The 22,561-nt window shown below is 31.1% G+C and overlaps 2 protein-coding genes and 1 long non-coding RNA gene across 8 annotated transcripts; all 3 read right to left on the bottom strand.

The window, feature by feature from the left end:
- Positions 1 to 1,362: 1,362 nt before the first annotated feature.
- Positions 1,363 to 18,411, bottom strand: Chd1 (chromodomain-helicase-DNA-binding protein 1). 6 transcript variants are annotated; one of them, XM_029313517.2, is made up of 24 exons: positions 18,347 to 18,411; positions 14,496 to 15,529; positions 14,182 to 14,294; positions 12,604 to 12,888; positions 11,279 to 11,467; positions 11,008 to 11,177; positions 10,644 to 10,807; positions 10,378 to 10,537; positions 9,952 to 10,264; positions 9,658 to 9,865; positions 9,290 to 9,570; positions 8,435 to 9,161; positions 8,097 to 8,342; positions 7,407 to 7,577; positions 7,154 to 7,277; positions 6,924 to 7,078; positions 6,481 to 6,842; positions 5,763 to 5,997; positions 5,234 to 5,365; positions 4,928 to 5,155; positions 4,374 to 4,703; positions 3,810 to 4,297; positions 3,464 to 3,580; positions 1,363 to 3,372 (listed from the first exon to the last, which is right to left on the bottom strand). In XM_029313517.2, the coding sequence occupies exons 2-24, from the start codon at positions 14,613 to 14,615 to the stop codon at positions 3,156 to 3,158; spliced, it is 5,535 nt and encodes a 1,844-aa protein (XP_029169350.1). In that variant the 5' UTR covers positions 14,616 to 15,529; positions 18,347 to 18,411; the 3' UTR covers positions 1,363 to 3,155. The 6 variants fall into 6 exon arrangements, with proteins under 6 accessions (XP_029169350.1, XP_029169356.1, XP_029169352.1 ...); XM_029313523.2 differs by lacking the exons at positions 14,496 to 15,529; positions 18,347 to 18,411 and adding an exon at positions 17,137 to 17,201; XM_029313519.2 differs by lacking the exon at positions 18,347 to 18,411 and having other exon boundaries at positions 3,816 to 4,297; positions 14,496 to 17,069.
- LOC146722733 (uncharacterized) lies at positions 17,137 to 20,117 on the bottom strand. Its single transcript, XR_014924975.1, has 3 exons — positions 20,052 to 20,117; positions 18,810 to 18,964; positions 17,137 to 18,485 (listed from the first exon to the last, which is right to left on the bottom strand). It is a non-coding gene; the product is annotated as an uncharacterized LOC146722733 (long non-coding RNA).
- On the bottom strand, positions 19,643 to 22,480 carry Cdc37 (cell division cycle protein 37). The gene is made up of 5 exons (XM_029313525.2): positions 21,848 to 22,480; positions 21,348 to 21,481; positions 20,827 to 21,271; positions 20,422 to 20,727; positions 19,643 to 20,339 (listed from the first exon to the last, which is right to left on the bottom strand). The coding sequence occupies exons 1-5, from the start codon at positions 21,878 to 21,880 to the stop codon at positions 20,151 to 20,153; spliced, it is 1,107 nt and encodes a 368-aa protein (XP_029169358.1). The 5' UTR covers positions 21,881 to 22,480; the 3' UTR covers positions 19,643 to 20,150.
- Between the last annotated feature and the right edge of the window lie 81 nt (positions 22,481 to 22,561).

Genomic DNA, 22,561 nt, shown 5'->3' with positions numbered 1-22,561 from the left:
GTTCGCGATACCTCTTGTTAATGATGTGATGAGTCATCTTCTTATTATAACTCCGCGGCTTATTTCTTACTTTAACACCTGCCTTTCTCCAGCTTACGCATCAAACCATGTTAATTGTTTGAACATTTTTTAATGCTTCCACTCAATCAGAACCAGGTAATCCTTAATGGTTAAAACCGGAAGAGAAACTTATATGCGCTTATTTAAAGATCACAGATAAATGTATGCATGGTTCAATCTATTTTATGTATGTACTTATCACATGCAAAATTTTTATTTTACAATTATATATATTTTGCATGCAAACGTGTACACAATTATTTCTACAAAATAATAATTATTATTGTACCTACATGCGAATTTACTTCTATAATCCACGCTTTAATTTATCATTTGACAAATATTGGTGATGGTCCAAAACGAACAATAAATAATATTTGGAAAGAAAGAATAATTTGAACACTGATTATCTCACACCTGGCTTTCAATTAGTCCGCTATCTGTGAATATTCACTTTTAGAGCTATTATTTTAATCTTTAAAATTCTATAAAAAATAAGATTAAGAAATAATACTTTTAAATGAATATTCACTTCATTAATATCGGAGATTATTATATTAAAATTGATACATTATATTATCTCAATCATATTTTTCAAGTTGATATTTTGTAATACAAATTAAACGCAAAAGCCAATCACTGATTTATCTATCTCGCTTTTATCCCATAATTTTGTTCATAAATTATATTATTATAACGATTTATAAAGTTTTAACTATCGAATTATAAAAATAATAATTTTAGTACTTATATCACACAAATGACGCTCACAATTATACCATGAAAAATTTTTCTGCAGATATATTTTCAGAAACGCTGAGTAATCTACAATAAAGATAGATAAAATACGTTGTTATAATCGCTTTACATATATCTTAATATGTATGATTTTAAACTATTTTAATATATATATATATATATATATATTTATATATATATATATATCATTTATATTCATTTTAATCTTTGAATATTTACAATGTGTATATTTTTCTTTCCTTTTTGCTTTATAATCGATCTTCATTGCTGTTTTTCATAATCAGCCACTAATGTAATAAATTATAAATAGCTCACTGTTTTATTTAAAATATTTTGCAAATAAAAATCGATTTAGTAACAAATTTTCATTACTATTCGATTAATAATGTTATCCTGTTTTTGAACGCGATAAGACATAAAATATGAATTAGCGTTTTTCTTTAATATGAATCTGTATAATCATGAATATTATTTTGCTTATTAAATGCACATGCTATTATTTACACAAATGCACAAGAAAATTGCAGTTTAACAAGCATAAAATAATATGTAAAATAATTTATTTTGTATAAGCTAATAAAGACACAGTATTCAGCATAATCTCGATAATCTCGAATTATACAGGATAACATACATTTGCATTTACGAAAAATCTACAATATACAGCACACGCATACATACACACATTACATTGTTCTTTTATTTATTCAGACCTCATTCAAACTATAATTGTGATAAGAGCCCGACTTTCAACTGTTTTTTTTACGAATATAAAATTTCATAAGTTCTATAAAAAAAAAATAGCTATTTTTTATTAACTAGAGCAAACATGATTATCTCTATAATTATTTCTTTGGAATCTGTTAAAACTCTGAGCTGAAAAATATTCATATTTTACATAAAAGATTCCCAATTATAGATAATAAATTTTTATGATTTATAGTATTTCATGTTTTTTTTACTAATCCAAGATTGATTGAAATCTTATTAAATAAAAAAAAGCATAATGTATTTATGATTTAATAGTTCGATACGAACGAAAAACTATCGGTCTTATGCTAATATTTACAATATGTCACATTTGTTTCATAGATTTATGTTAAAAAACTATTGTATCATAAAATAATAAACACAAAAATAGTATTCTTGTCTATCTATTCTTTTTAAATCACAAATGTCAGAAGACTATCGAAAAAAGTACGGCCTGAATTGTATTTCTGTTTTGATTTGTATATAATAGATTAAGCGTACTAAATGTACGAATTGTGCTGCCATTATCAAACAAAATAGATTATGTTGCTAATATATATAGAACAATTTTTCATACAATTATTTCTTTGAAATACATTCAATTTTTTTATAGAAAATTTATGATTAATAAAACAATTTATGAAATTTCATAAACATTATGTTTAATTATTAATTGTTAATGTAGTCAAATGTTGGATAGTGTCAAAATAGAATCAGATTAATAAGAATGAAATGAGAGATGGAATTTAAATCATTGCAATCATGTGTTTGAGCTATATATCTACATTGAATTTTATGCACATATTTATGTACATAATTATAATATCGAAAATGCAAAATATATGCGCATAAACGCGGAAGCAGTTTATTTATATTACATAACGAAAAGTACTCCGGCAAAAAATATGATCAAATTGACACTATTAATGCTCCGGAGAGTTTAGAATTCTAGAATATTCTATAGCAACCAATTCGCTACAGCGTCAAGATTTTTTATTTTTTTATATATGTATGTACATGTGTGTATATATATATATATATATATATATATATATATATATATATTTGCGTAATACAATGTATTATGTATTTACATACATACATACATACATACATACATACATACATACATACATACATACATACATATATATATATATATATATATATAAAATTCATGTCACAGAATGAATATATATATATATATATATATTTGCGTAATACAATGTATTATGTATATATATATATATATATAAATTCAAACACACACACACACACACGACGCACGCACACGCACGCACACGCACGCACGCACGCACGCACACACACACTACACACACACTACACACACACTACACACACACACACACACACACACACACACACACACACACACACACACACACACACACACACACACACACACATATATATATATATATAATTCATGTCACAGAAATACCGTGTACCACGCGTTTATCAGCACTTCTTACATGTAAAGACACGTATAACTTTTATTCAAAATTATACACAATTATACACAAGACGATACCACTATCGTGTCACAACCGAAGAGAAAAGAAGCACTAGGAGTTGGCATTTGGTGGTGGTGGCCTTCTATCGTAATCTCGTCTATAATCCTTGTTCGGCCGCCAATCATTGGAATAGTTGTCTCCTGGATATCCGCGGCTTCTGAAATGACCTGGTGCAATATCCGATGGAGGATAACCACCTCCGCTGCTGCCACCATAACCTGGATTGTACCCATAACTCGGCGGTCCCGAAGAATATCGATAATAATCACTGAAAAGTCGTATGTTTCATACAAAATATTGTAGACTGCCAATTGGATTTATAAATAAGATCAGATAGCATAAAGATGCCTATTACTCACCTCCTTTTGTCGTTCATGTGCATACCACGATCTCGATCCCTGTCTCTATCTCTGTGATAACCGCTAGACATTCGACTATAAATATCGAAACGGTCACTCCGTTTGTGATCTCCGAATCTGTCAGAAAATAAAATTACCACAATTAAAGTAATTAATATAAATAGCAATTTCTATTCCAACACTGCAAACTTAATATTTCGCAAGTATCTTTGTATTAAGCACAAAAAAACCAAGTGAACGTTAAACTAAACGTAGAGATGTAAATTCATACAATGCTCTGATCTATATATTGATGTCTTTTAACATCACGAGACGTACATTTATATAAAATAAAATATGACCTTACCCGTACCTGCCGTCTCTCATATCTCTTCCATCCCTGGATAACCAATGATCATCTTCCCTGCCGCCACTATAATGTCCCATGTTGTAACCACTGTCTCTTCTAATCCTGTCATCCTTTCCTCCACTCATTCTATCCATACCCCTGTCGTTGTGTCCTCTGTCTCTATCCCTGTCACGCTCCCTATCTCTTTTCATATCTTTATGCTTTGACTCTTTTTGTTCTTTATGTCGTGATGTTTCTGCACTGTTAGTACTTGATGTGGTATTTGGCGTTGATGTTATAGGAGTAATAGTAATAGCACCAATAGTAACTGTAGATGTGCTGCTGATACTGCTGTTGACGGCAGAAATATTCTGGAGCTGTTTCTTACTTTGTGTACTGCTATTTGAGTTCTCTTCAATATCATCAATTTTACGTTTCGTTGTTCTACTGTCTTTGTTACCACTGTCTGTCTGTTGTTTATCGTGAGACGATCTTTCATTATGTTTCTAATAAACAAAACAAAAATTAATAATTTATTACCTACATTTTATATATAAGAAAAAAATGGATGCAGCATTTTACCTTTGCAGTATTAGAAGCATCCTCTTTTTTGTCAGGACTGGATGTAGTACCGCCATTATTATCGCTATCTTGCTTCACCAAATTCTTAAACATTTTATAAAGTTTTCTCGCTTTAAAATTTGTAAATTTGGAAGCAAAATACCAGAGATTACTTTTCCATTCGCTAACTTGTTCAGGATTTTTGTATTCCGTAAGACAAGTATTGATATGATTTCCAATTTGATAAAGATATCGACGCGCACGAGCGACTCGCTCGTCTTCGGGCTGTGACATATCTGGTTTATCTAAAGCCTTTAACGCCTTTTTCACTGGCCTCATCTTCTCTTTACACTGTATAATAAAATAATACGATACTGTTATTTCATATATATATATATATATATACAATTATATATGTATATATATATATATATATATATATATATATATATATATATATAATTATATATATATATACAATTTCCTTAGTTTCAATTATTTTTTACATGCATTTTATGTGGGTATGTACAGACTAGGAAAAAAGTGTATAAATCTTTTACGAGAATGATATTAACCTCATCAAATATCGGAGGATCCAATTCACCAATTACATCAACAGCTCGCGGTTCATTATTCGCAGTAAAATGCATAGGACCTGCGGCTTGTTTATTTTTCTTCGCTTTCTTATTCTCTTTCTTTTCCTTTTTAATCTTCTTTTCCTTTTTCTTGTCGTCAGATAAATCATCAATTTCATCCTTAATGTCTTTTTTTGCAACACTATCTTCTTCTTTCTTAATCCCAGACTGTAATATACATAGATGAATATGCATACTTTATATAAACGCACATAATATAAAAAAACTGATCTATTTTTAACTCACTTTGTCATTTTTGGACTTTGATTTTTTAGTTTCATCACCAGAAGTATCATTATCTTCTACAATCTCTTTAGTGATTGCTGTTTTTATTTCTTTAGGCTTCCTTGGTTTTCTTATTCGTGTCTGGAATAACTGCTTAGTTTACATGCGAACAACAAATGGAATATATTTTTTATATGTACATTAATAAGTAAAATAAAAATATAAAAAAATTAGCTCATTTTATTAAAGAAATTTAAATGCTTAACAATTATTGCTTTAACAACTCATATTCTAGTCTGAAAATCCTCATTCAAATATATATATATATATATATATATATATATATATATTAATGTTTCACATAGTTCATACTTCATATTTTTCATATTTTATTTGGCAAAATATAGGAAGGAATAAATGGATGGAGAGGAGTCAGGGTTGTTACCTCGTATTCGGTTTGTAATTGTAGGAGAAAAACATAATCCTGTTGAAAAATGAAGGAACGAATAAAAATACACTCGTTAATATATTGTATGTAAAATGACCTTACCACTCCTAACTTAAGATCGATTTGCTTCTTCAAAATCTTTAGAAGATATTCTGCGCGTGCGTTCACACGTTTAAGTTGTACTTTACTGCCATTAGGAAAGATCTTATCGCTCAGTTGCAAACTAGCATCCGTTTTTATCGCTTCCCACGAACCCATACCATGTTGATATATACCTCTTAATAATTTCGAATCATCTTCGGACGTCCATTCGCAATCAAAATTTGCTGGTTTCGATCTAAAGCGATAAAAAAAGCCTTTATAAAATGTACTTGATATTTTTCATTATTTATTTATTTCGATATTTCTTCATTCAGCTTAAAGAAATTAATAATTAATAATTAAAAGATAAAATTAATAATTACTAATTAAAAAATAAAAAATAATTAATCGAAAAAGATTAATATAATTACAAATGATAATAATATACGGCTCCTATTAAATAACAAGATAGAAAGATATTCGCTGTGAGAGCCTATCGTGGATGCACGTAATTTGCTTAGCAATTTGCTAAGACAAGTTAAGGAACAATCTCGAATTTGAGATCTGAATTCTTCGGTTCCCTTTAACCCTCTAGAATAATGATCTCAAATTCGAAATTGTTTCTCAACTTGTCTTAGCAAATTGCTAAGCAAATTACGTGCAGGTACATCCACGATAGGCTCTCACAGCGAATATCTTTCTATCTTATTAATATAATTGATTGAAATTATAAACTCACTTAATGTCGAGGTGCCAATTGGCACGTTGCTCGGGATCGGATGGCAAAGCTTGTTCCAAAGGCTCAAGTTCTTTAACCGCAGCCGAAACTGATTTTGCGTTCACCATAACACCACCCATCTTGAAAGTAGGTCCCCGTCCTCTTTTACGACCGGGTCCCTTGCCTTCTTCCTCGCCAGCTTTGTTCTCCTTCGCCATATTTTCAAATTCCACTAAGCACATGTCACATCTAGATTTTAATTGTTCGCCCAAGAAACGCAATTCTGACATTGGTTTTTCTTGTAAATCAGCATCAGCCGCGATATCTTCCAATCGCTTTAAAGGTGCCGGGAACTTCTTGTAACTTTTGATGAATCTTCGTATCTGCGATAGAGAATTATTATATTAAAGAACGTAGAAACGCGAAATCGAATAATATTGCATACAATAAAACTTATTACAAACCTCAGCATCCGTAAAACTCTTGACATTTTCGCGCGGTGTAACTCTCGGTCTACCTCTTTTCTTGGGTCTTTCATCGTCACTACCTTCCGCCTCGCTACCCGTCTCCTCGTCCTCTTCGCTATCATCCTGCATTTTTTTGCGCTTTCTACCTCTTCCTAAATATAGCATTTCGTTTTTATATATTTCATATTTGTGAGGGAAAAATTGCAAGTGTTTGTAAAAGCACATACCTTCGCTCTGATTGAGTTGCTGTAGCGTTTTTCTACTTCTTGGTGGCAAATAAAGATCCTCCATTTCCTTCGATTTCTCTTCTTCTTCTACTTTTTTCCGGAAGTTTTCGGGAATAATTTCAGCCTAAAGGGTGTATAAGACAATTAGTTAAGTAATAATTCTTTTATTTTAACAAAAAATTATAATTGCAATACAGTTTATTTATTCAGATATTTAAGATAAAAGTTTAAAAAAGGTAAAAAAAATGCTTACCCAATCTTTACTTTCATCGTCGTTATCATTCGACTGATTAATAGGTTCCAAATCCTCCTCAAAAGTAGGTTTAAAACTGGCGACTTTAAAAGCGGATAACAATTCATCGCCAACTGTCGTCGGACCTTCGTCTCTTGTTTCGGCTCTTTTTAAGATCTCATCTATATCGCACTAATTTTACAGAAAATCATAAATATTTATATTCAAATTTCTTTAACATTTTCTCTTTTATGTTATCATCATTTTTATGTTAATGCAAAATAAAAATATAGCTATATATGTTATATTTTTTACTTGCTCTAATATAATTATGTAATAAACATGAATGGTGAGAAAGAAATGCAAAAAGAGAATTTTATATAGAAGATCAACTAATTTAAAATAAGAAAAACCTTAGAGACTTTTAAAAACAATCAATTGCATTACAATGAATTAAGAAAGAGTGACTGTTATGCAAAAACTCCATATATCTTATACTTATTTTATATATATATATATATATATATATTGAACTATATATTTTTTAATTATATATTTAAATATATATTAAATAAGTATGCATAATTGCATTCAGTTACAAATATTATTATATAACATTTTAAATATATTAATAGAACGTATTATTTCCAAATTAAATAGCTCTTTACAATTGTTAGTCTAAAAAAATGTAAGAGATGATAATAAACTTACTGCTGGCTCCTCATCTCCATCTTCTTCATCTTTAAACAAATCCTCCGCGCCAAATTTCAAGATAGCAGTTAAATCTTCTTTGGTAAATGGATTGTTATTGGTCCCTGCATTCTTCTTATCCAACACTGTCCGTCCAGTTGTATCCATTCGCTGTATCACTAAATGGTCCAATACCATTTTCTGCTTTGCACGTTCGACAATTTCTTCCTCGACTGATTTTTTGGTAACCAATCGATAAATATTGACCTATACGCAATGTAAATCGGATTATAAGATTGAAGTTTCTCGGAAATTTTCATACAAATGAACATCGAATTTCGAGACAATCGCAAACGCACCTTATTCTTTTGTCCTATTCGGTGTGCTCTAGCCTGGGCCTGCAAATCGTTTTGTGGATTCCAGTCGGAATCGAAAATTATCACAGTATCCGCGGTGGCAAGATTTATGCCGAGACCACCGGCTCGCGTCGATAACAGAAAACAAAAATCCTGCGACCCCTCAGCATTAAAATGATCCAGCGCCTGCTTCCTCAGTTCTCCCTTTATACTGCCGTCTAATCTTTGGAATGGGAAATGTCTCTTTTGCAGATATTCACCAAGAATGTCCAACATTTTGACCATTTGACTAAATATTAATACTCTGTGTCCCGTATCACGCAATCTCACTAATAATTTATCTAGAAGTACTAATTTCCCAGAACCACGGATTAGTTGCTGCAAATAATCCTCATTGCTTTTCTCCCTTTCGGCCTCAATTGGTTTCGTAAGGTAAGCATGGTTACAACATTTTTTCAATTCAATTACAATGTTCAAAAATGTTGTACTGGATCCCTTCATGCCTTTTCTTAATGCTTCGTAATTTTTAGTCAATATCCATTTATAGTACTGTCTCTGTACGGACGTCATCTCTACCCGTAAAATTTGTTCAACTTTAGCAGGCAAAGATTTTTCAACGTCCTTCTTGACTCGACGTAGGATAAATGGCTCCAATTGTTTGTGTAGTTTGGAATATCCTTTTTGCGCAGCATTATCATGTTGTTTCTCGAATTCTTCCCACGAGACAAATCTATATTAAAATGATGTAATAAATATAAATATAAGAAAATAACTATACAAGAAATAAAAACGATATGTATATTATTAAAAATAATATAAGTAGTAGAAATATGTAGAGAAATTCAAATAGAAACTAACTTATTAGGCATAATGAAGTGTAATAGAGCCCACAACTCTTTTAAGCTATTTTGTAGTGGAGTACCAGTGATTAACAAACGATAATTGGTGTGAAACTCGAAAAGTGCTTTGTATAGAAGAGAATCGTCATTTTTCAATCGATGAGCTTCATCCACTAACAGCACTGCCCAATTTAAGGCACCCAACAGTGCTTTGTCTTTAAGTACTATCTCATATGTTGTAAGTATGACATTAAATTTTAGTCTTTTCGATCCTCGGTAGCACCATTCATATTCTCTGATCTGAAGAGAATTTATACGATTCATTTAGAATATATATTATATACATATACATTCATATATAGCAAAATAATGAAAAGTAATACACACAACATTACGCGAAGTGACATCACCCAAATAAATAACAAAATTTAAATCAGGTGCCCATTGAGACATCTCCCTTTGCCAGGAAGTCATTGTTGACAAAGGAACTACTAGTAAAAATGGCCCATAAAGTTGTTGCGTGTGAAAAAGATAATAAAGGAAGCATATTGTTTGGATAGTTTTGCCGAGACCCATCTCATCGGCTAATATAACACTGCAAAAAGATAATATTAATTAAAATAAATTGAATATAAATCCAATAATTTTGAATATATTGTTATTACAGAAATGCTTGCGTACCTATTTTCCTTACACCAGGAATGAATCATCCAATTAACTCCATCCATTTGATAATCTCTCAACACTAGATCTTTTTCTTTGCCCATATAAGATGGTTGTTCGTTTAATTGATAAAACTTAGGTCTAGATTTAAGAACTTTACAATGTTTGCTTGGTGTTCTTTTAGACTCTTCCCTATCGCGAAATTCTTTTATTTTCTCTGGCCATTTTTTTACTATCAACGCTCCATCTTCCCATGTGGCCTCAGCATATGGTAGATTTTCCCATTTAGCAAAATAATCAGGATGTTCTGAATCTGGTTTCTTATAATCAGCTGACAAAAATATGTAATAGTTTATATAATTTATATTTATATAAAAATTTTAATATATTATGTAAGACATTCTCTTGAAATACAAATATCAATGAAACTCAAAATTGTATTACCAATAACCCTCTCAACATTGTTGTAACTTTTCAGAAGATCTTGCTTGAGCTCCGATTGACACTCCAAATATTCCAATTCCTCTAGTTCAGCGTATTCTCTCATTTGTTGCATTCTTCGTTCTTTTTTGATAAAATTGTCTAATTTTTTCAATCCTTTTACCTAATAAATAAAATTCATAATAATGATTCTTAAATTAAGAATAATTTCTAAAGTCATAAAGACTTAATAACAATTAAAAAAAATATTAATAATTAATATTAATAACTTTTTGTGCTTTCAAGGATTCCTCCGATTCCCATGTATTGTGTATATGAGACCAGCCTTTCCATTTTATCCAATATTGTATTTCAGTTTCTAGATTACTTAGATCCTCTGGATTGGGATCACCATTTTCTTCGACAGCATAGATGGTCGTCACGTTGCCAGTAACTGCAAATAATTATATAAAATATATATATATATATACATATATTATATAATTATTTATATTTATATTATATATATATATATATATATAAATAATTATATAATATATATATATATATATATATATATATACACACTTATCACTTCCTAATTAATATCTTGATTAATATCTGAACATAGTATCATATATAAAATAAACTAACTGCCTTTCTTGCCCACTCTCTGTCCCAAAATTTGTTCGATAGTTTCTGCATTATCAGGTTCTGTTGACGCAGCATTCGATTCGTCAACTTCAACCAAGTCTTCACTATCAGTACCTGCTTCACTTTCTTCTTTATAACTAACTGCTGTACCAGTCCGTCTAGTAACTTGCCTGATAATTAAGTTTATTATAATTATAATAATATTCAAATTTGTTATATTTTTATACACGCTCACATATACTTTTTTTATTTAATTTTTCTCAACATGTACCTTCTATTGTCATCACTATCAAAGGAAGAATTTTCAGAAGATTCAGAGCTCCGCTTCTTTCGCACCTTGGCTTTTTCTTTCGCTTTTTGCGCCGCACGTCTGTTTAGGGACTTGCTAGGAGGCGGCCTTCGATTTTCAATTTCGTCAGATTCAGAATCTGAACTCTCTGAATTCCAAGAATTGTGTGAACTAAAACGTTAATATATTGATTATAATTATCACATATTTACCGACACGAATTTAACTATTAGACTTTAATTGTCTCATATAATTTTTATATAAAGCAAAAAACTATGTTTTCAATAAGTTTACAAATACAAAATAAATATACATATATTGACATCATTATATACTTGTAGTGAAAAATATAATTATACAAAATTATATAAAATTAAAATCAAGTTTTATTTCTAATTTGTATTTTTGTCATCTATGTTGTTTTAATTAAAAATTATAATTTATAAGATATAAAGGTATAATAGTTTAAGAAAATGTTGTATAGATCATACAATACACGTTGCAACACATAAAATTTATGCCTGCTTTTTATATTCAAGGTAACATATAGACTGTAAAACACATTGTGAACTAAATTGTAAAGTGTAATAAGCACAGAAAGTAATAAGTTATATGCAAAACCAAAATGAAATCCAATTAGTGCAAACCAAGAGAAAAACGTTATAAACACGCTTATAAATGAACTTATATTGTATCAAAGTATGCATATGTGTAATGTATAGCAGACTTTATGAATAACGCGTCTAAAAATTTATTGATAAAATAATTTTACTGTGACTGTGTGTCATGTTAAAAATGTTATAAATGTTGCAATAAATTCATACATCCACATTTGATACGCTAACAAATAAGCATATTGAAATTATGCAACATTATATCACAATCAATATGCGTGTGATAAGAGTTGTAGATAATATTTATAAAATTATATGTGTATCATAGTATCTATATGATAAATAGTGATAATAGTGTAAACAGAAATCAGCAAATATACAAAATTCATTAATTTGTATTTATGTATTGAAAGATTTTGATGGAGCAACTAATTATAAACATATTACAAAATGTACATATAATATGAATTAAAATTGAAGATACAGATTAACTATACATAAATATATTATATTGAGTTCTAAAAGAATTACGAACTCGTTATTATCTCTGCATCTCAACATAGTTTGCAATTCAATAAATGATTGTATCTCTCTTACATTACGATTCCATCATTTTTATAATTGTAATAACCAGATCAACCAAATTATATATCTGATCAATAGATAGTTTTTTCCCATTAATTTTTTACTTACCCTTTCTTCTTAAACTTTTTGCGACTATCGCTGTCGCTCTCGCGATTCGTGGCGAGCCTGTCGGGCTCCTTCCTGGAACGCCCGGATCTCCTGATGCCGTATATGTCAGGATTTTCGTCCCACTCACGGCTAGACTCATGTTTAACTCTATGCTTTGTTTCTGTGCTGTGATTCGAGCTTTTGCTCTGGAAGCTATCACTTTGTGCAGCAGGTGCATCGGACTTCTCTGACTTTTCCGAATCAGAGCCTGATCCGGAACCGGAACCGCTCGAGGAGCTAGAGTCACTGCGTTAGCAGCCAGGCAATATTTCACTAATTATGCATGAATGTGACAAGGACACATTGCATTTCAATTTATACAATCAATATACTCCAAAATAACTAAATTAATTTAAAACTAAAATAACTATACAAATGATCGTGAATATAAAATTGTTAACAATTATTTAATATGTCGTGATCCAAATTTTTTCTCATTACATGTGAATTTAATAAAAAATTATATATACTCTAAGATTTTATTCCATTTTTAATGATCTGCACGTCTTGGTTAAATGCCAGATATAATAAAATGTTAATCTCAAATAGTTAAATCTATAAAATGTACAATTCTTTACAAGAGATACAAGAATAAAAAAAATATATATATATAATCATAAAATATATATATATATATATATATATATATATATTTAGAATTTATACATAATTATTTAATAATAAAAGATAATATTCAATAAAATAAAAGAAGATATTCTCTTTTCTACATATATTAAATCAAAATATTAGAAATTAGAGTAAAAATGAATGTATTACAATGAAATTATCTAAATGTAAAATTTAAAATATACTTAAAAATACTACTTTTAATACGAATAAAAATTTTTTTACAATTTTATACTGAGATTTGTTATCATTGACTAATTACAAGTATAGAGTAATGCTACAAAATGATAGTAGAGTTTATCTAGCATTGCATAGATGATTTTTAAGTACAAAGAAGCAAACATTACGACACAAATAAAATGTATAAAAAGTGCTCACAAAAAATCCCAAATAAAATAAATACATAAAATTAGCAAAATTGTTAACATGTTGTTAGAGCAAAAAAAGCTGTAGCAATACGCAAGTAGCTATAATAATTGTGAATAGCAATAATTCTGATAAACCCCTTTATACAGAAGAGAAACCTGATATGTACTTGTATCCAAAGTTTAATTTCTTATATTTTGTAGCATATTATCATATTGTAACTATTCGTTCTTCTACATATGCAAAATAAAATAGACTCTTACATAAAATATATTAATCAATTAATCTAATAGAATGTAAAAAAAAAAAAAAAAAGAATTCTATTTTAAAAGTCAAATAAAATTAAAGAATTATAAGAATTAGAACACTAAAAAAGTTCTATTTTTTCAAATAAAATCTTAAACTTGTTTAAAATTAAGAGAGCAATTCTTAAACATATCAAATATGTTTTTGAGCACGAAAAGTATATAAAATCATAGCGATGCAAGTTTATGTATCAGGTCTCGCAATTTTCAGGGGAATGGTCGAGTGTTGTCTTATACCCACCTTTCTGAGCCTGATCCTGAACCGCTATTGCTTCCGGAAGAGGAGCTATCGCTTTTGCTTTCATTCTCCGAATCAGATCCGGATTCCTTTCCGGATTCAGATTCTAATGTTTTCTGGAAGTCAATCAATTTGGCTACATGTGATTTTAATTTCATTTTTACAAAAAATATCGCTCGCCGTTTGTTGTTTGGAATAGTTCATCTTCTAATTATCGCTTATCATCATAATATTTTTGTCAAACTTTTCATAAACTTTTTTTTGAAATTAATGATAATCAATAAAATAAATTATAATAGATAATAAAATAAATTTACAGCTAAAGAAAGTAGTTGAATTTTCTTGCTCATCCTCTGTATTTCCTTAATCAGTCTGAAATACTGCAGAAATATCGCTGCCAACTCATCATCATCCATTTTGTGACTGTCGTCCGCCATTTTGTCTTCACATAAGTGTAACACAAAGTCTCAAAGAAATTTTTGAATTGCCTAATACTTGTATGATATAATTTTGGCCTAAATATTAAGAGTAACAAGAGATAATAATACACACTTTTTGCAATATATTTAACATACTCTTAATATTAAATTTCACGAGAATTCTTCATGAACTCTTCATGTGTCTAGCAGAGGAATCTCTGGTTTGTCCACGTTTATTTATTCTAAGATTAAATACAAGTACAATTTTTACAAAGTCTAAATATTTTGCATCTGTTTGTCACAAATGCATAATTGCAACCACCACTTCCAATGTTATTCGCATAGAAGGAACGAGTATGAAAAGGTGTTCAATCTAGGTCTGGATACTAATAGTAAGTATTATAACAGAATTCGCCATTAAATGTTTATATGTTTATTAAATATTTCAATTACACATCTTGGTCATTAATGATCAAGATACCTAAATATGTACATAAACATATAATTAATAACACATTTATATACTATTTAATTTATAGCAAATTGTATATACTGTTACTATATTATTTAATTTATATTATATATTCCATTACTTTTAAAAAGGTTAAAAATACATTAATGTACTAACAATGACCATAATTGTATTCATTAATCTCATCAATATAAATCTTGTATAATGTTAGTTCTATGATTTTACGAAAGTATTAGTATTTTATGAAATAGATTTACATAGTAAAAACACTTATAATGTAATTTCACTTATTTGCAAATTTGTATATCATTGAATTTTGACACAAATATATTGAGGAAAAATGCTGAAGTTAGATATAATATGCAGAGAACGAAGTAAAATTCTCATTTGCAATCAATGTAGAATTTTATTCGCATACCTACATCAATTTAATTTAGAGCAAAGGTTCCTGGCTCTCTTTCTGTAACAAAGGTTAGTGATACATACTATATTTTCAACCCATATGTTATCAGACAGAATATATAATATGTTATTAAACATTAAAATAGACCAGACTATAAACTACAACATTGTGAATCATTGTTAAAAATATGAGTATAAAATTGATAGTTTCATTTATAATATACTTTTATGAAATAATCTGTGTAACATAGTATAAAAATGTACAATTTATACAAGAATTTAAGCTCAAATATTGTTAAAGAAATGATGATTAATCTTGGTTTTATTCACTCAGCATGTCCAATTTTATTATTAATGCATTATGATAATTCAAAGATGTAATATCTAATATCAAATATATACATATATATTCATTAATTGTAAGACAAAATATGAAGAGATGCAAACATGATTAAGTAATTATTAAATTTCTCTACAATTATTACAAGCTACTTTGTACAACACTGCTGTCAAAACCATGATAAATTCCATATTCTACATACATATAACAGCAGCATAACATGTAAGAACTATTATTTTAAAATTTTACTAAATTTTTACAATGTATATTAGCCAAACTTGTTACTATCTCAAAGATTACATGTTTTTTTTAAAGAAATGTGTAATTAATAAGTATAAATTTGCTTTTAATATTACTCTTTGATGACATTTTAACACAAATTTATTGTCAAATTAAATCAAACCTATCACTATACAATGCAGTTTTATTTCAAAGTATGTTTTATTATTGAAATTGTTATATATTATGATACAAATACAATCATCACTATCATGAAATACGAATGCAAAAGAAATCTGATCATAATAGAATTCTAGAATGGCACATATAGACTTCTACAGTATACATAAAGGTTATAAAACCCCTTGACAGACCCAATTATGTTTCGATGACACACTAAAATTGTAAAATTACAATGAAAATTTCTATGAGGAACTTTCAGAGGTTGAAACTACAAAGTATTTCTGACATTACCCCGATGAAAATGCATTAAAATAACAGACGAATGTTACGAGAATTACGTAGCACATTCCTGATAACCAGACAGGATTGTGCACGATGATATTCGAGCTCAATTTGCAAAAATGGGTACATTTTTGATTTTCGAATAAGTGTGACGCCAGGCCGAAGGAAAGTGTGAGGAATCGTTTGCAATGAAAATTAGGATGGTACAGCGATATTTTCTGTGAAAAATGTCACGTTAACGAGACGTAAACAAACCTTATAGGTTATTGGGAGGCTGGGAAAGTGTGTAAAGTTGCGGAAAATCGTGGCAAAGAGGGTTCAAGTTCCTGAGTCCGAACGGTCCGGAGGACCCCGCCCTATGCGTAGAAACCCTTCGCAATCGAGCAGCGAGGATTTTTTCCAATTTTTACAACATTTCTGTCGAGCATCAGTGGGTGCCGAAACGCAACCGCGAGAGCGATTACTCGCCTATTCCAAACAACAGTACGGCGGCGACGCGCAATTCGCACGCAGACAATAAATCAACGCATAAACGCATTAAATCGTCCGCGATGACGATCCGAGCGCAAAAAGGATCCGCGGACACACGCGGATAAAATCGCGCGCTCATATCTCAGGTGTCTCCCGGAGCTGCCACTCACCTGCATGGTCCCGTCTACGCGTCGCACCTACGACCTCTCGTATTCCCGTTCCGCATGCAAATCCTCCGAAATTCAATCGTAGCACTGTCGCGCAAGCACGTGTTTGCGATAATAAATCGTTATTGACGTCGACGGTCCGACATTACGGCACATTCAATCGAAGATCGCGTACTGTATGCTCATGGACTCACGGGCTTGACCGCCATTTTGTGAACCCGAGTCGCTTCTTCTCACCCTCCCCTTCCCTCTTTCCGAGGCCTACCTACCTACGTCCCGACATGCAACGCGCGCGCCATCTCGTCATCGGACTCCCTCTCGACGAATTCCGTGACAGCGACGTCAAGACGATGAGCGCGATTGGTCGCCCACGCGGGAGAAGGGTGAATCGGCGCATGCGCTGTCAGATTCTCTTCTCCATGCGTCGCGTGCGCGCGCGGACCGGAAAAGAGATTATTAAAGCGTAAAAGAAATCCTTCGTGGAGAAACTCTGCGGAATGTCGAGCAATGCGATAAGAGGCGGAATTAATTCGGTGAAAATTTTTCCGCGATTTTTTCTGCGCCGATTCAACGATCTGCTGGAAAACGACGAATATTACGGAAACTGAATATCGCACGGCGTACCTCGAAACGGAAATCACTCATCCCGACAGCCATTTTGAGAAACGACAACGATTTTACCCAGAATGCGTGCGTCACGACGCGCTTTCGATTACCTCGTCGCTCGGCCGATGTACTTTATGCGCGATCACCTGGCTACTGAAAATGGCGCGGACGACGGTCCGATATCACGAAAATATTTTCGACAAAATTTTCAGATATCTTACACGAAAATCTATACGTCAAAAGCAGTCTTTACGCTCGAAATGGGCGATTTAAACGAAAATGGAAAGTTACATAATCCCTATTTCGAGAAACATCGAACTGATCCCGTTATATAAATATATATATATTATATATATATATGTATATATATGCATACATATATATATATATAAATCTCGTGCAAGAAAATCTTACGTGTTATCGATCGTATTAATGCGAAAAAATGCCATGTTTTTGTAACAAAATCGCGTCGCAATTTAAAAAGCAAAAATCGCGTCAAATAATTTCGCTCGAATATCCTCGAAATATTCCAATCGCGACGAAACTTGTCGAATTTTTCGCGCGGAAAGAAACTCAGGAACGCGTCACATAACATTGAAATACATACCCCGTGCAAGAAAGAATGAATTTTTTCGAGGGCTCAGGAACTCGCGCTCTTAATTCTACTTCAGAATTCCTCTCATTTTGGACACACGTAGGTGGGTGTGGGATGATGACATGGATCACAGCAATTCCGTCGGCGACGTCTGAACGAATGAACGACTCTATGAATGTCAAACGACATCGCCTGTGCGAAATGCGCAAGCGAGGACGTTGGAAGAAACGGCGGGCAGGCTTTCCATTGAACGTTTCTGGGCGCAGCGAGATGTGCCAGATCGAGAAGCCCACGTCTCCTCGATGGCGGAGCGAGACCGTGTATATATATATATATATATACGTGTCGCGACGTCGAGAAAACGACATCGACTGAGCGGGAAACCGCGCCCGATTCAATGGAATGCCAACACGCCGTCTCGCAGTCGATGAAACTAACGTATTGTACAGCGATAATGTAAGACGAAAAATATTACCTATTCGCCTGCGACACGCCGCACCGGAAAAGGACGAGGCGTCCGAGCTTCCGGTATATGTACGCCGTCGCCGCGAGATCGAGAGCTCGATCTCGCGCTCCGAGCATTCGAGTTCGATGGCGGGAACTTTCAAACATCTCTTGAGCGACACAAAGCTGCAAGAAATATTAAATATGTATTAATAAATTATTATATAAAAATTATAATATATTATATAGAACAATAATAAATAAATTGTCGTTAAATATAAAACATATATAGATTGCAATAAACAAAATATAAATGAAATAATTTAATATAAAATATTAATATTATATAGAATAAATAAATAAAATGTCGTTGAATATAAAACATTTAGATTGCAATAAACAAAATATGAAATGATATCCAGAATATAATATGCAGCAGAAAAGATATAAAAACTGCAGAAATATTAAATAAATATTAATAAATTATTACATAAAAATGTGTAATATATAAAATATTAATATTATATAATAATGAATAAATAAAATGTTTAATATAAAACATATATAGATTGCAATAAACAAAATATAAATGAAAATATAATATACATAATATAATTTAGCAAAAAAGATGTACATGTAAATGATCTTATATAAGATCACATATGTAGGACATATGTAAGACCATGATGTAAAACTATGATATTTGATTCAATAGATTATTCCACACTCATTCTTTATAAATTAATCTCTTTTCAGAATGTAAAATATTTATAAAAATATACAGAATTAGAGAAAGACTAAAGACTTGTTAGAGCTATAATAATAATTTAAAACATTATTATGATTTTAATATTATAAAAACAATTTAAGTATATAATTTTTATTTACATAACAGTACTGTATCGGATTAATATACAATTAATATAGTGAAGCGTGCAAAATCGAAACAATCATCGATTGTGATTAACAATGTATATGTATGTACACATGTATATATAGAAAGGCAATTTTTGTAGTAACACAAACCGTACATAAAGAAGAAAAGTATACATAGACTTTGACATTAGTATTTGTGTGTTAATTAATAACCCTTACATATTTCATACTTATGCTTGTTTTCTATTTATGAAACGATAACTCAGTCTTAGAAACTAATTCAATTTAATAGCACGTCAACGTGAAACGATATGTTAATGCGACTGTGAAAGAAAAAACTGATGGAGACAATAATCACATTATCAAATTCGCAAAGATAACTTTATTATTAATGTACCTGTTTCATATTATGTGTAAAGAGTACTCCTGTATAACTGAGATGGTTTACTGATTTTCATTGAGTATCTATATGTAGGCGTGATCAAATAAAATGCCGTTATTCCGGGTCTGGTGTTTCTTTTGCAACATTTTGTTGTTCCTCCTTTTCCTTGGCTTTTGCATCAGGAACCCATAGACCACTGTCAACGCAACGCTTCATGTGATATGTCGCCTCTTCCTCCGACATCTCAGCTATCGTTTTTTGCAACAAAGGGATGTCTTGCGACTCGAAACATTTTTGTAAAGACTGAAACAGAGAGATTGAAGGAATGAGAAAAAAAGAAATCTGTGTAATATATTGATTTTTGTTACAAAACATTTTTATTTACCTCTGGAAGACTTTCAAACACTTCGACCGGATCAAGTCCCCCAGGACCTAGACGAGCTTTCCTCTCTTCCTCTTCGGCCTCTCTAAGTGCCTCAGCCACCTTTTCTGCTGCTCTCTTGCGTATTCTATCCTTAAACGCTCGTAATTCATCGTCGAAGGAATTCTTATACTCTACTTCAGCAATTTGAATACGACTGAAAAAGGATCCAACGCATGCTCGTGGATCAACTTCCAATTGCTTCGATAGCTCCAATATGTATTGCATACATATACATTGATGAGCAACGTGTTCCATTAAATCATGTTTCTGTAAAAAATACATAATGAATATTGTAATATCAAATTAATAGTAGTTCATTAATCAGTATCAATTATTAAAAATTCCATCTATTGTAAAATCACTTACTTCTTCCATTTCTAAATTGATGCACCAAATAACTAAATAATTTGCTGTATTCTCACAAACTAAATGTGGATACTCTTGTAAAAATTTCTTACTGTCATCATATTTCCTTAGCATGCCAAATTCTTTCAATTTTTTCTCATTTTCTTTGACAAACTGCTTCATTCGTTTCTCCTTTTCTTCATCAGACAAACCAGCATCATCATCGTTCCTAGGAGGCTTCGTATTTATTACAGTTTTTGTAAAACCATCTTGACCAATGGTATCTACATTCCAAGGTGTCAATCTCTCCTTTTTCTGCATTTCTTCTTCCTCTTTCTTAATTTTTTCTTGTTCTTTTTCGAGATCTTGAATAACTTTTTTTAATGTAGTTAAATCAGCTGAATCTTTCTGTTCGCTTTCTAATTTAGCTAACTTTTCTTTTGTATCCTTTAATTTCTGCAATGTTCTAAAATAACAAGTAAAACATAAATTAACTTAATTTTATAGAGAGAAAATTTTATTCAACATATGTCTGTTCATACTCTGTTTTTTTTCTGTCGTGTTCTTCTTGCTCTTTCTTACGTTCTTCCATTCTCTCAACTCGTGCCTGATGACGCCATCTGAATAAGGATGGTGTGTCAATGTTTGGATGTGTATCATCTTCATCATCTGAAATCTAAACAATATTTATTAACACAAAATCACAGTTCAACATATCAAATCTAAATACATATACAATGTTATTGTTTTTAATAGTTTTATATAGTTATAAAATCATTTAAAAAATTACTTATGAAACTAAATAATTTGCAACATTTGGTAACATATGAAAGTCTATGATAATATTTTAAAATACTTTATTTTATATTTGCGATAAATAAATATATAACTCTGAATCACATAACTGTCATTTTCACAGTAATATAATTAAGTAGCATCCGGCTACAAAAAGTTACACATAGCCGGCAAGATTTAATATTACCGAGTCTAGAATATTCGACAAGAGCGCTGGACCCGGATAATGAACGGATACAATTCTTACCTCGATGTTCTTCCATTTGCTATAATCCACCATCGTAGCGTTTGGATATGTCAGTTGTTTTTCGTCGACTTGCTGTTCGTATTCCTTGCAGTTGTACGAGTTTTTCTCTTTTTTTTCTGTGAATTTCACGCACAAAAACCTCAAATTGCTGCTGTCGCTTTTGCGAGAGCACCGATCCTTCGATCGCACTTGTACAAGTTTGATTGTCAATTGCACTATCAAGACCGATTCGCATAAAAGCACGAACACTAGTGCATAACACAAATGCACAAAGGAATTAACCAATCAGAATCCTCCGTTTCTATCTCCAGAATTCGTCGATTCTTTCATGCAAATAATGCTAATAACTGCGAATGTTATAAATATATTTTAAATTTGCGCCGATTTTCACTCGAGTTATCATTTATTATTCAAGAACTCACTTCATTAAATTTATTTTCTATAAATTTTTGATGTCCAATGGAAGAGCTTGCTTTTTAGTAATTTTAGTTAGCGATATTTTAGGATATAAAACGAAAGATTCTTTTTTTATTGAACATCGCATGCACGAATTCAACATAAAACTTACAATCAAATATCAAATCGATCAAAATTGAAACAATTAAATAAATGCGTCATCAATGCGTCACTGGCTGTGACCTTCTGCCCACCTCGCGCCGCATTCCATTCTCCCCACTCCTCCGTCTTTGCTCCGTTTTACCCCCACCACCCCAC

Source organism: Nylanderia fulva, unplaced genomic scaffold (assembly GCF_048542155.1).
Source record: "Nylanderia fulva isolate GAGA-0341 unplaced genomic scaffold, ASM4854215v1 Scaffold28, whole genome shotgun sequence".
Lineage (NCBI taxonomy): Eukaryota > Metazoa > Arthropoda > Insecta > Hymenoptera > Formicidae > Nylanderia > Nylanderia fulva.
The sequence above is the reverse complement of the archived record's forward strand: the minus strand, read 5'-3'. Positions and strand labels throughout refer to the sequence as shown.